General features: G+C 35.3%; 1 protein-coding gene across 5 annotated transcripts in view; it reads right to left on the reverse strand.

Annotated features, from left to right (window-relative positions):
- ppp3cb (protein phosphatase 3, catalytic subunit, beta isozyme) overlaps positions 1-14,902 on the reverse strand; it is an 86,407-nt gene that overhangs the window by 9,350 nt on the left and 62,155 nt on the right. For 4 of the 5 annotated variants that reach the window (XM_049474886.1, XM_022672009.2, XM_022672011.2 and 1 more), the window contains 5 exons: positions 14,815-14,892; positions 7,363-7,457; positions 6,051-6,176; positions 2,437-2,514; positions 1,200-1,284 (listed from right to left, as the gene is read on the reverse strand). In XM_049474886.1, the coding sequence (XP_049330843.1) occupies positions 1,200-1,284; positions 2,437-2,514; positions 6,051-6,176; positions 7,363-7,457; positions 14,815-14,892 (462 nt within the window). Of the gene's footprint in view, positions 1-1,195; positions 1,285-2,436; positions 2,515-6,050; positions 6,177-7,362; positions 7,458-14,814; positions 14,893-14,902 lie in introns of those variants that run through there. The other variant, XM_049474887.1, reaches the window with a different exon arrangement.

Raw genomic sequence — 14,902 nt, forward strand, 5'->3', positions numbered from 1 at the left:
CAGTATCTGGATTGTATCCTGATTAGATTCTGTCCACATGAATTTACACTTGGGTAGTGAAATGTGTCTCAGTCAGTCAAATTGAGATCTGAGATGTTGTCTGGCATGAAATGTACAATTTCCTTAATTTTGCAGCAAATATTACTTGTGTTTTAGTTGTACTAGAAGGAAGTTTGGTTGCCAAAAGAGAAGGATATGTATACACTGCTGTAACATGATATAAAAATGGATATACAGATGGATTTTCATGGCTCCTAAAAGTGCATGAGACTTGGGTGGGTTTACACTTTCCATTTTACATTTTTTATGTGGCTTGTCCTCATCCTGATATTATTTTGAGTTCATGAAGTTCATAAATTGACCAGGTATATACAATATCAAACGTAAGTTTGGACACACCTTTTCATTATTTTCTGCATGTAGATTAATACTAAAGAAGAAAATGAAAAATATGGAATTATTTAATAAACAAAAATGTGTTAAACGAACCAGAATATGTTTTAGATTTTAGATTTTTTAAAATAGCATATCTTGCTTAGATGTAAGCTTTACACATATTGGCTGGATTTTCTCAGTCAGCTTTATGAGGTAGAGTCACCTGGAATTCAGGCTTTCAGTTAACAGCTGTACTGAACTCATCAAGATTTATTTACTTGAATTGTCTGTCTCTTAATGTGTTTGAGAGCATCAGTTGTAAAGTAGTGAAGAGGTAGAGTTACAGGTATACAGTGAATAGCTCTATTTGAATAATGTTTTAATCCATATTATGAGAAGCAAGAACTACTCAACTATGTAAAGAAAAAATGACTTTACAAAATGAAGATCAGTCAATCCCATCATAGTATTATGAAAAAAGTATAATGATGAAACTGGCTCTTATCAGGACCATCCCAGGAAAGGAAGAGCAAGAGTTAAGTCTGTTGCACAGGATAAGGTTATCAGAGTTACCAGCATCAAAAACTACAAGTTAACAGCTCCCCAGATAAAAGCACCTAAATGCTTCACAGAGTATTTTAGTTTGTTTAACACTTTTTTAACTTACTACATGTTTTCTTATGTGTTCCTTCATAGTCTGGATGACTTCAGTATTCATTTATAATGTAGGAAAAATTAAAACATTGAAAGACAAGGTGTGGCTAGACTTTTGAGTAGTGCTGTAGTAGTCAGTATCTACCAAAAGCAGCAATACATCTACTCACCGCAAGACTGAGAACATTTTGGCCATTTTGCCGATGGCGCGGATTTTGTTCCTGATCACCTCTTTACGGGCTGCTGCAGCATTGGCTGAAAAGCAAACAAACATACGAACATGTTTATATAATATTCTCAGACGTAAGAGTTCAGAAAGATTAAAAATACAGTTTATATTATATTTATATTATTATATTTATATTCAGCTTTCTGGAGCTAAAATTAGCTTACTGACTTACTTATCTAACTTACTGATCTGCATTAGTCAGCCCAGAACGCCCACTAAAATCCACCTGAAAGCACCTGTTCTTTTTAAAAACATCCTACCTCACCTGCAAGGTGCAGCATGACATCAGACCCTGTTTCCTTAAGCTATTCTACTACTATCTACTATTAATCTGGCACATTCACAATAACAATGCTAACTATTTTTTATTTTAGCCAGAGTACTCCTGTAACAACCCTTATCACAATACTGTAATAATATCTTCATCCAGTAACATAATAAGATGTTTGTACGCAATGTAGTACAATATTACATTACGTGATGTTTATTATGTGAAGTTATAAAACAATTTGAAATAATGTAATATATTGAACATATAATGTAATACAACATTAAACAAACCTGACATCTTAAAGCAATCATATTATATCATATGATATCATATTATAAATATCATAATATTTTGTTAATATACAGCTCTGTAAAAAAAATAAGAGACCACTTAAAAACGACGAGTTTCTTTGATTTTACCAAATTAAAAACCTCTGGATTATAATCAAGAGGAAGATGGATGATCACAAGCCATCAAACCAAATTGAACTGCTTGAATTTTTGCACCAGGAGTGGCATAAAGTTATCCAAAAGCAGTGTGTAAGACTGGTGGAGGAGAACATGCTAAAATGCATAAAAACTGTGATTAAAAACCAGGGTTATTCCACCAAATATTGATTTCTGAACTTTTAAAACTTCTAAAAGCTCTGCATCTTTTTTATTTCAGCCATTTCTCATTTTCTGCAAATAAATGTTCTAAATGACAATATTTTTATTCTGAATGTTGTCTGTAGTTTATAGAATAAAACAACAATGTTCATTTTACTCAAACATATACCTATAACTAGCAAAATCAGATAAACTGATGTGGTCTCTTAATTTTATGGGGGTTTTATTAAGATCAAGCTTCATTTAAAGTCCAACATTTCTGCTGTATTATATGTTGTGAATAGTGCATTTTTCCTTACCATCATAGATCTCATCACCATCATTCATGAGTTCATCATCTGAACAGATACTGAGCACGTTCACCAGCATCTCCGTCACTGTGCAGAGGTCAAAGCAGAACACTTACAGGCTGAGATACTGAAGAGAGTTCAGGGTTAAACAAGGTGATGGATGGTTTATGAGACCATTCTCACAGTGATTAAATAACAGGATTAACCTGAAAGACTGTAATGGCAAAACAGGCCTCAGTTTAAAATGCATAGTCTCTTGTATGCATTACAGAGCGCTCTCTTGCCACACCATATATACACTATGTAATACATATATAATATAGTACAAATTGAGTCAAAAGTCACAGGACACACTTTTATATCAGAACCAAGGTGAAAAAAGACGGAAAATGATATTGAAAAATAATGGAACCTGTATTTTTAACTCTGATAATAAAAATGGATTCTTTTTAGAAGAGATTTCTTTTTGTACTGCATGCAGATAATATAGCTTTTGTGTTTTCAGTGATGTGTTATGTATGGCAAAAAATAAATAGAAGCTAAACATAAAAAAAAAAAAAAATCTCCCACTAAAAAAAAAAGACAACCCTTCCAAGATAAAAAAACATCATTCAAATAAGTAAATTAATAAAAAGAGCATTGTGTTATTAGCAGGCTGCTAGCACTAAAAGTCAAGCAACTTTAGTGAAATTGTATCGTCCTTAATTTATTGGTGACAGGGAGATGAAGTTAGGTATTTGCTAGCTTCTTTTTTTTTTTTTTCCTGTTCCACTATAAATGCAGCAGCCTAAGCTGCAAGTCATCAGTGAACGTCTATTTTCTGGTCTATTTTCATACATAAGGTGGTAGTGGTTGGGATAACTAAGTTAAGTAAAGCTAAGCTAAGTAAATAAACCTGTAAGTATAACTGCTGCACCATTTAAGATGGAACAGGAAATTTAGCTAGTTAGCTAGCTACCGAGACATACAGTACTACTAGCAATCTTTATGCTTGTTGTGAAGAAAAAGGCCCATTCTACATTCAAACTACATTAAAGTAAGATAATTAAATGATTATAATAATATTTAAGAAAGAAAATAATTAATTTGGGTATTTTTTTTATACCGCTTGTGTTTTCTACCCCTACCACCTCACTCTACAGCAGCATTTGGAGCAAACAGGTCACTGAATATTTGCCACTTAGATCTATGATGCTCAATATACAAGCAAAATGCAACCACAAACAAGAAACTCCATTCCAAAAAGTATAGATTATATTTTCACTGTTGACTTCCAGACACCTATTCTTAAGAAAGCATTTCACATAACCAAAACACCAAAACAGCAGTCTGAACCTGATTCAATATTAAGTAATTCACAGAGCACACTAGTGTGCAACAGAAGTATATTTCATATGCCAACATATCATATGCCCTGTGAAAACACGCCAGACAAATACAAACATGCCTTGTGGTCCTGCACTCCCAATTAACACTTCAGGCAACAAGTCATCCAGCAGTTAAACTATACACTGATCCACCCTGTCACAATATCCCCATCACTATGAGAGGGACATCCTCCCAAAAATAAAACTGAAAAGAAAAGATTAAAATGAAAATACAAATACCATTTTGTGCATTGTTTTTCCAAACAGTTCCCAAAAATTTTTATGACGAAATTAAAAACAAAATTAAATCACTTTATTTTTGATCACTTTCATTTTTGACGAAAATGAAAAAGTTAAAACTAAAATTAAAAAAGCTTTTTGCCATTTCATTTTCATTACCATACAGGAATTTCACAGTTAAATCTAAAATGAAAAAGCAAATTGTAAAAAATAAATAAATAAATAAATAAAAGCTTCAGTTTGGCCTGTCCTTTTCTGGATGAATGGCATAATAAATGTCAAAGCTAAAATCAAAATGCAATGGTAACGTTTTTTTTTATTTTATTTTTCCTTGCAATAGGCTGCATGTCTGACAGAATTAAAATAAAATAAAATAAAATAAAAAATCAATAGCAAAGTGACATTTTGTTTTATATTCAGTGTTTTGCATGGACAGCGCTTTAAGTGTCAAAATAAAAAGGCAAATCAAAAGCTAGATTAGTGCTGTCTGCTGGTGATTTACTTTTCATTATACACTTTTCATTTTCAACTTCACATAAATTTTCAAATACATGTAAATTAACAGTAGGCGGGGCTACAACTACGGAACCTCCCGCTAGGACAAGGCGCTGGGGTACAGTAGACAGTGCTGCTTGTGAACCGCAGCCCCAGCTTCAGTCACGTTCGGAAACCTCGCATCTTTAAGAGCTGCTTCCGTGGCGAGAGAGACCGTTCAAAGTAGGTTGCTTGTTAGTAAGATAGCTAAGCTAGCTAGCACTAGCTAACTAACGAGCGACCTACTTTGTGCGGTCTCTCTCACCACAGAAAGGCTGTGTGCTGCTGTGGGCTACTGAGGCTGTGGTTCACTAGCAGAAACTCTCGGTTCACAGTGCAGTGTTGCCTGCTGTAACCCAGCAGGAAAATACCTGTATGGTAATTAAAAAAGAAATGGAAAAAGCCCTTTTTTTCCATTTTCTCCCAATTTGTCTAGCAAGTGCGAGCACATGCCTCCTCCGATACATGTGAAGTCAGTCACCCATTTTTTTTGAGCAGCTGCTGAAGCATCACTGAGCAGCTAGCACGTTCAGAGGAAATCACAGCGATACATTCGCTCACAGACGCCTCGTGCCGCCCGGCGCCACCTTTGAGCGTGATGGGGAGAAAGCACCATCTACCCACCCGGAGGGAGCAAGACCAATCTGTTTTCCTTCTGGGTGCCGGCAGCTGATTGCAAGCTACTTTTTTTTATTTTTATTTTATTTTTGTCACATATGACCCGTGATCAAGTGAAAAATTTAATTGCAAATGAAGTGACTTAATTTTGTTATTAATTTTGAAAAAGAAAGTGCAAAATGGTATTTGCATTTTCATTTTATTTTTTGCAGGATTTACCTCCCAATTGGCATCACATTGGAGCAACCACAGAAAACAGAAAATTTCGAATCAACTGAAAAACACGAGAAAGCATAACTTATCTCGTACTTAACCTATCCACCTGTATCAAAAATAAAGCCACAGACCTCCCAGAAGACCTGACTCACCATTGATATGTCGCACACTCACAGCCATAATACATTATCTACACACATTCAATCATAATAGCTTTAGTTATACACTCACTGTCCATTTTATCTGCTCCATTGATCATATAGAACACTTACAGACTGTAGTTCTTTATCTGTTTCTCTGCACACTTTACTATCCATCTTTTACCCTGTTCTGTGGGGTCAGGACCCCAGAGGGAGAGAAAACCGTCACAGAGCAGCTATTATTATTATTGCTTGGGTGGTGGGTCATTATTCTCAGCACTGCAGTGATTAGCACTGCTGTCTCTAATCCACTCACTGTACCAGCATAAGGACTTATATCACTAATTGCATGCATGAATATACTAAACATGGAGCGGTAGCTTCTTCCTGGTAATAAATCAGCTTTGTGTTACTCAGCTATTCAAAAAAAAAGACAAAAACTTCTGGACTTCTGACTTGTTGTGGTTCTTGTGGGCTCATAACCAGACATTTGCAATGTACAGCATACCTTTCTCTCCTACGAAGGGCAGAGACCAGGTAAACACGTCCATGAAGTTGGGCAGCCAGTAAGGGTGTGGCGAACAGTTAAACTGCCGGATGTTCATCACATTATTCTCATACTTCAGCACGGCAGCTGTGAAAACAATAAAGACAAGAGTACTTTAATTCCACTGATGAGAATCATATTTTGGTAAGCTTAAAGCATTGACATATGTCACACATACATGCGAGGTATGCTGACCTGTCAAGAGGTTACAATGATAGCAAATACTCATGCATTTTACAAATAGTAGCATAGGGAAAGGGTTTTACATACTGGAAAAAATTTACAGCTCTGGAAAAAATTAAGAGACCACTTCAGTTTCTGAATCAGTTTCTCTGATTTTGCTATTTATAGGTTTATGTTTGAGTAAAATGAACTTTGTTGTTTTATTCTTTAAAATACAGACATCATTTCTCCCAAATTCCAAATAAAAATATTGGCATTTAGAGCATTTATTTGCAGAAAATGAGAAATGTCTGAAATAACAAAAAAGATGCAGAGCTTTCAAGCCTAAAATAATGCAAAGAAATCAAGTTCATATTCATAATGTTTTAAGAGTTCAGAAATCAATATTTGATGGATTAACCCTGGTTTTTAATCACAGTTTTCATGTATCTTGGCATGTTCTCCTCCACCAGTCTTACACACTGCTTTTGGATAACTTTATGCCTTTACTCCTGGTGCAAAAATTCAAAGCAGTTTGGTTTGATGGCTTGTGATCATCCATCTTCCTCTTGATTATATTCCAGTGGTTTTTAATTAGGTAAAATCAAAGAAACTCATCATTTTAAGTGGTCTCTTATTTTTTTCCAGAGCTGTATATCAGTGGAGACTGTAACTTTCTGCCAGCAGGAGTGACAAAAATAACAGTTTTGTTTAGTTATTTTCATGCATATTTATATGCAGTTATACATTTGACCTGACATTAAAATACAGTACCCGTATAACATTTTTTTAACAAACAAAAAGTTTTGTAAAGTAGCAATATATTGTTCACATGGCGATGAAAAAATACCACCAGGTACCAGGTACAATATGCTAATTTAATAAAGCATTGTTGTGTAGTGTAGGTATCATGTAACTTTAATTGACGTAACAAATTGTTCAAAATTCTTACATTAACATTGCATTACATTTATAATTTTTTCTCTTCTGTATAGTAACAATCTTTAAGATACAGAACTGTATTATATGATGTGTATTATATGTATTATTATGACGTAATGATTTATATGTGTACAATTCCTACATTTGTATGATGAAAAGTGATTCTGACCTTTATTATTATAAACGTCCAGGTAATTGGGAGCAGAGAAGATGGTGATGAGGGAGGGGAAGCCTGTCGTCTGGCTCTTTCTGTACATGCGGTAACTGTAGAGAGAACACACAGCAGAGAGTCTGATTAGAGCAGAGAGGAATGAAGGAGTGGGAAGTTTATAGAGAAACATGAGATATAGTGGCTTAAAGTGGGTTTGGAATTTTTGGTGTGAACTGAAAAACAGGCACTTCTCAGACCCATATAATCCATAATCCATAAAGCATCCAGGCCTAATCTGACCCCGACTGACCAACAATCAGCCAAAACATGAGCAGAACTGAATTATTTCAATACAAATGTGATGTTTGATAAATAAATATACCACTGACCTAATTCTCCAACGTGTATATTAACCAAGAAAAAAGATAATAATAATAAATTTAGGTCTGTCAATGGTAAACCATAGTATTTGGAATTAGTAATGTGTTATTTTTTTACGCTAATTAATTACGTCACCAAGTAAGGTTATAGAACCAAGCTGAGATGTTTGCAAATAAAAAGCAAAAAAGTTTCCTCTATCCATTTTATTGTGCATTCTTTATTCCAGAGGCTCACATTGTTTTTTTCTCCCCTCAAACATACAAATATATACTGGTATTTTAATTGACACCACTAATATATAATAAATATGATTTCATTTTACATTTCTTACATTTATTCTTTTATTTACATCTAAACATCCACTATAAAAACTTGTCTTAAGAAGAACAAGTGAGATTAATCACAGTTTATTGTCAACATTTTTTAATCGATTGACTAGACTAATGAAAACATATTTTATTTCCCTATTACGCTGATAGTTACAAGTTGTGCAATTTAGTTACAGAACTTTATTTTAAAAAATCAACTCTGATCAAAGGTTTAAAAATGAATTTAAAGCTCACCTTCCGTCGTTTTTTCTTTCATTTTAAAATGTCTAGTTGTGGTCTCTAGTATGAATGAATGACATGTGAGCCGTTTTTGTAAAAAAAAAAGTGCTCAGGTGTCTCTGTATAGCTCTTTTTTAATGGACTGTTTTAGGGGTGTGTCCAAAATGACCGGATTCCAGCTTTGCTCATGAATATTCATACATGCAAACAGCATGCAAATATCTCTCCTCTGATTGGCTAGGAGCACTGCGACGCCCCTCCGCCGCTCTGCCGCTCACTGCCTCCCACCTCCTAACTGATGAGCGGTGATGTTGCGTCGCTTCAGCTCCGCCTCTGGGAGTTTCTCGAGCCAAGGTGGGCTGGTCTGTGAGTTTCTGCCTACGTAGGCAGAAAGATAATTCAAAATTCACCCGTTTTTCGGAGGGGGGGAGGGGGGATTTCTTTGCTTAGCTCCTGCAGACAATGGGGGCTGCAAAACAGTTTAATGTGCAGGTGTACACATTCAACTCGGAGAGACCTACTGTATTCCACAAAAAACAAGAAAAATCGGATTTTCGCGGAAGGTGAGCTTTAAAGTAAGTTTGTTTTGAATTCCACTTTAAATTGTAACATTTATTTAAATTAAAATTCAAATAAATTCATAATTCATAAAATGATAATATGTACACACATAAGTATAACCTTTAATAAAATGCATTTATGCATTTTTCTATTAAATATAACAAACATAAACAAAAAATATTTGATGATACTACAATAACTACTGTTATTGTAAAAAAGTAAGTTTAAAGAGCACTCATTATTGCTTTTCTCTACTAAGTGGAGTGTCTAATAGAATAGATAATGTTTAAAAACTCCAGCAGCACTGCTGTATCTGATCAACTAATTTTTTGTAGAACAAGTGATATGTGACTTTAAGTTCTATTCATCTGCAGCAACATCAGTGTGGATTAATTTTATTAATAGAAAAAGGAAGATTAAAGGTAAAAAATGACAGGACGACCAGGGTACCACTGGACATTTTGGGGGCAGTATAACCAGCATAGCCATACAGACACAAAACTCTGAAGAAGATAAAGAAGTGCCTATTTACATAATAGTGTTGTCTTTTTTATCTTTTTTTTTAACAATTTTATCTTTTCATTAAACAATAAAATAACTCTAAACTGCCCTCTAGTGGACATACTGCTTCACATCCATGACAACATAAAGCACACAGAGAAGCATGTGGGCAGTGAAGGCTACATTGTTTGAAATGGACTCTTGTATTAGATAAAGAGAGCATAATGGGTCTTTAAGGAGTACAGAACTCCTCCAGTACATGGGAATATTCAGGCCAAACGCTGTAACAGGACACTGACCTGAACCTGAACTCCTAACCCGACCCAGGATCCACAAATATCTGAGGAACAGTGTCCGAACACAGCCTGTCCTCATATCTACTCAGATCCTACAGGGCTATTTTAAGCTCTAACTCACTGGTGCTCTGCTGAAGCTCTTCTGCCGGGCTGGGTGTGTCAGAGGTGAGATTGTTATGAGAGCAGTTTGGTAATAATGGAGATGTAAAATGAGTATTACTCTGGGGCCTTGGTGTCAGGCCTAGCCTCTGATATAGATAGAAAACACCCAGTAGCTTCTGAGCTACTTCTGTGGAGACAAAGGCCACACAAGCAGCTTTTTCTGCATTTTAATCAACTTGTGCGCTTAAATAATGTGGTTTTTCGTTTACATTTATATTTAAAAAGCATAAGTTAACTGAAGCTGAGAATGTGTAGAATTTCTGGGTGAATATAGCGTAATATCTGTGTTTTTCATTCTTATATTGATTAAACAAATCCTTCCAAAGTAATGTGTAATGTCATTAAGTTGAAGACATAATTAATAGTGCCAAAGTCACATGACCTTAATTGCAAAGATTACTTTTTGTTTTCTGGACAATTCTTGTTTTTTGTACACTTTTGTTTGCTCTCAGAGTTTCATGTTTTAAATGATTTTGCAGCACTACTCAAATACCTAAAATTAAGAAATTATAAATTAAATAAATCAAATCCAGAGATCAGTTAAAACAGTCAATAAGAGTCAACAATTAGCTTTATCAGAATATATTTGAGAAAACTGAAAAAAACTAATCCACTTTCATAAAGAAGGAAACAGTCAAAGAAAACAAATAGTTAAAAAATAGCATTTAGAAAGTTTAAAATGGTAAAAATACAAAAATCGTGACTTCTCACACTCATGCAAGGCCAGGTAAACCAACATGAAGGCGTCAAATAAACAAACTTTTAAATAACACCACTTATCATCTTTGACAAAGAGATAGAGAGAGAGTAGGGGTTCCAAGTGGTTCAGCAGTCTAAAGAGCTGCCACCATGATCAGGCGATCGCCATTTCGAGCCCTGAGAGAGCACAATTGGCCTTTCTCTCTCTGGGTGGGTAGATGGTGCTTTTTTCCCCACATCACTCCAAAGGGTGATGATGTTGATCTGATGAGCTGATGTATTGAGCTGATGTATCGGAACCGAGTCGCTGCGCTTTTCTCCGAGTGCGCTGTGACTCTACTCAGCAATGCTGCATCAGCAGCAATTCAAAAAGAGGCAAGGTCTGACTTATATACACATGTATCAGAGGAAGCATGTTTTAGCCTTCAGCCTCCTGGTGTTGGGGCATCACTAGTGATAGGGGGAGTCCTAATGAGTGGGTGAACTGGGGAGAAAATGGGATAGAAATTAGAAAAAAGAAACAAAAAAAGAGAGAGGGAGAGCAAGAGAGGAGAACATCAAACTGCACTCTCACTTCAGATCTACTATCTACAGGAGTTTCTATCCATCCTTCCACTGTGTTCACACTGGCAGGAAACAGAGCCACAAGCAACCATTCATTTCTTATGGCAGTGCTTGATTTTTAGCTTCGATTTGGTGACAAGTGTCAAGCGACAAATCAATGAATGAATGAATGAAGTTCAACTTATATAACACCTTTCTAGAAACCCAAGGACGCTTTACAATTTCCATGTTTTGTTTTTACACATCCACACACCGGTGAGAAGCGGCAGCCAATAGCGCACAGCGTACTCTCAACCGGAAACGACCATCCACCTGGAGGACTGCATCGAGCACTACAGCATTTACCTAGGACAGAGTGCCAATCCATATCTGGGCACAATCATACACACATTTACACACACACTTACACACACACAACTTACATACATACCACACACTTTACACATACACACCAGATCAATTTAGAGTATTCAATTTTTCGGGGCAATTTAGAGTATCCAATTTACCTAATCTCCATGTTTTTGGACTGTGGGAGGAAACCGGAGTCCCTAGAGGAAACCCACGCAGACACGGGGAGAACATGGAAACTCCACCCAGATAGGGACTTGAACCCAAGACCCCAGCGCTGGGAGGCGAACGTGCTAACCACTAAGCCACCATTTTGCCATCAAGAACAGATTTTCTCAACTTTATTTAAATGAATTATGAGACAGTGAAGCAACATTCTGCATCGACTGACTGAACAAATTCTTCTGATCAATCCCAGACACCGTCTTCTGCTTAATGAACATTTGATTCCTAACGTACTTTACTCATATCCCCAGCAGTGCATCTCTGAGCACGACAGAGAAGCTTAAAACCACAGATACTTCATTTCTTTTCGTTTTATATGAAGTATATTTGCTCATATAGAGGGACAATTTGGAGAAAAATGAAGTAGGGATGAAAGCAGCGAATGGCTCGTTAGCTAGCTTACTACGTTAGCGTCTGTGCTAACCAGACACCATCTGCAGCCACAAACACACCCGCAAGATACCAACTTGGGGCAAGCGACTTAACACCTGTCAGTGTGAATGCAGAGGGTCTGACAGGATGTGGAGAAGATCAAGAAGCTCTTACACATGAAGGAGTTTTAAATGGCTCTTTGAGAGATTCCACAAAAGATCCATTTTGGCTTTCCTTTTAAGAGGGCTGTTTGTAACAGAGGGGTGTGGAGTGTAAAAAGACCTTTAAATAATATGATGATTTTTAATGGTATTTTCGTCATAACGATACTCTTGACAATATGACAAAACTATATATTGAAATATATATATTTCAAGAATACACTACTGCAACAAAATAAAAATATATTATATAATATAAAAATACATTTTATTACTGCATACCATATGACATGACACACCTGTAACTGAGATATTAAAAAATACAAGTATTTTATCAGATTTGTAACAGAAGTCAATGATCCAGAATGTCATGATACTAATAATAATGCACTCCAAATATCTCCATATATCCAGGATTAAAGTAAAATTAATGATACTGAACAGATATAATCTGTCTCTAGTAGATATATAATGGGAAATGAGAACAGTGTGATTTTTTTCTTTTGCTAAAAACAGCAAAATAGTAGTACCCTGATGTGATAATGAGGGGTGGGTGATGAGGCATGATATTTCAGGGTATAATATCATTCATGATATTCAAAAATGTTGGCAATATTATTGCGTATATCTCTATTAAAAATGGCTGTTTATGGATCTCACAATAATTCTTCTGTGGCCAAAATAAATAAATTTATAAGTGTGTGACTGATAAATTAAACTTCTAAATCTTCTCCTGTTCTCGGAACAGTGGAGAAGCAATCCTCCACAGTCTAGAAACTGAATGTGTTTGGGAGGACTTTAATGGTAAAAAGCAGGAAATCTTTGGAAAATAACTAAACTTTGGAGATTTCTGCAGAAACTCTAATTGTGACTCTCCTGAGAAATACAGAAGCTGATATTAAGGCAAAGGCTGAAGAAATCAATGTACTTAAACATCTGATTTATTAGATTTATTATTGAGGCTTCTTTTTATGTTCTGTAAAAAATGATGAACTTTCAGTCATTGGAATGCTTTCTGATTGAAAACAAAATACCATAAATGAGTGATGGTCTCTTTAGAAAAGCACCGTATAGCAAATATTAAATATCACCCACAGCTAATAGGGGTGAGGACACTCCCACGGCCTCTAGTACAAAGGTAGACTTGGTTTCGATTGATTTACAGAGTGCTAGGGACATTCTTGGGGGAGTTTTAGCTGAATCATCCTCCAGAATAAAAACAAACAGCTTTATAAATGCCATGTCCTACATTTGTACTTGTATTTCTTTAGACCAGCAGACTCTTAATTAAGATGCGTGGGACCCCACAAGATGTTACACTGTTAGCAGATTGTTCATAGTCATTTCTATAATAATAACAGGCTAATTAACAGACTAATACAACTAGGGTTCAAAAGAGATTAATAGATATGGTAATATCTGATACACCATGATGAAAAACTTACTCATAAAGTATATTGTTAACGTATCACAATATTATCAAAACATATATGTTGTATGCTATATTTAAATACAAATATCCAACTGTGAATCCAAGTAAAATGTACAATATATCTGTGGTATTTAGCTTACTTATTAAACATCACTGGTCCTTTAATTTTGTTGTAATTAAATGTCACATCCCTACATAAAAGCCTTAAATTTGATGATCTCTATATGAGACAGTGTGGTAATGTGCGGCTGTAGTGTAATTTCATAATGTAAGGGATCCTGTAATTATGTTGTTCTAAAGCAGTGTAAACATGAGGAGAAGTTTATGCTCACTGCTAGCACTGTATTTCTTACTATCATTCTTTCACATGGAAGGACATAAAAAGTTTCCAAATATGGTTTTATATATGCACTAAGCCAGTGATTCTCAACTGGTGGGTCGGGACACAAAAGTGGGTCACATTCTGGGTGAGTTGGGGACAGCTGGTAAAAAATAAATGCATTTAAATAAAATAAATAAAAATAAAAAATAATTAATGCTGATCTGATTTTGTACTGGTCTTTTATGTTGGGAGAAAAGAGACAGAGAGAGTTTCTTTCTGATGTATTCTAAATACAAAGATATGCAGAAAAGTTAAATATCTATTTTTTGGCCTTATTTATTTTGTGCAGTTTCGATATTTAACTTTATTGTTTGTCAAATTCCTCCTCAGTTTCTTAAAGAAATTGCTTTTAAATTCACTTTGCATGCATATGTATGTTTAAATTGATTTTTGAAGGCTATTTCTCAAACAAAAAAAAATTGTTTGATTTGTATTCTATAAAAGGGGGGCGCAACTGTTCTGCAATATGTCAAATCCATCTGTAAAGCATTTTGAATTGTCTCTGTGTATAAAAGGTGCTATACAAGTAAAGTTGCCTTGACTTTGAATCTAAATCTATAAAGCTAGTAAAAGTAACAGTAACTTCATTGTAGAGTGTCATGGACTAATCATGGGTTGCAAAGTATTTAAATGGAGATTTTCCATTGAAAGAAAAATGTTGTCTACAACTAGACGTAATCTCTGTCTAGTAAAGATACTCTATATCATTCAGACATAATAGTACTGTAGAACTGTAGAAACAATACTGGCTTATATATGACAGCAGCAGTTCAGACATTTAAAAAAATTAGAAAAGCTTTTAATCAATTGAAGAACATGTATTCTGTGTTCTGCTCACCCTGCGTCCTGTGCTTCGTGGGCTCTGATGACTGAGAGAAGGTTATTGGTCTGTAGGAACTCACACACTGCAGGGTAGCTGTATGAGG

The sequence above is a fragment of the Astyanax mexicanus genome, chromosome 2 (assembly GCF_023375975.1).
Source record: "Astyanax mexicanus isolate ESR-SI-001 chromosome 2, AstMex3_surface, whole genome shotgun sequence".
Classification (NCBI taxonomy): domain Eukaryota; kingdom Metazoa; phylum Chordata; class Actinopteri; order Characiformes; family Acestrorhamphidae; genus Astyanax; species Astyanax mexicanus.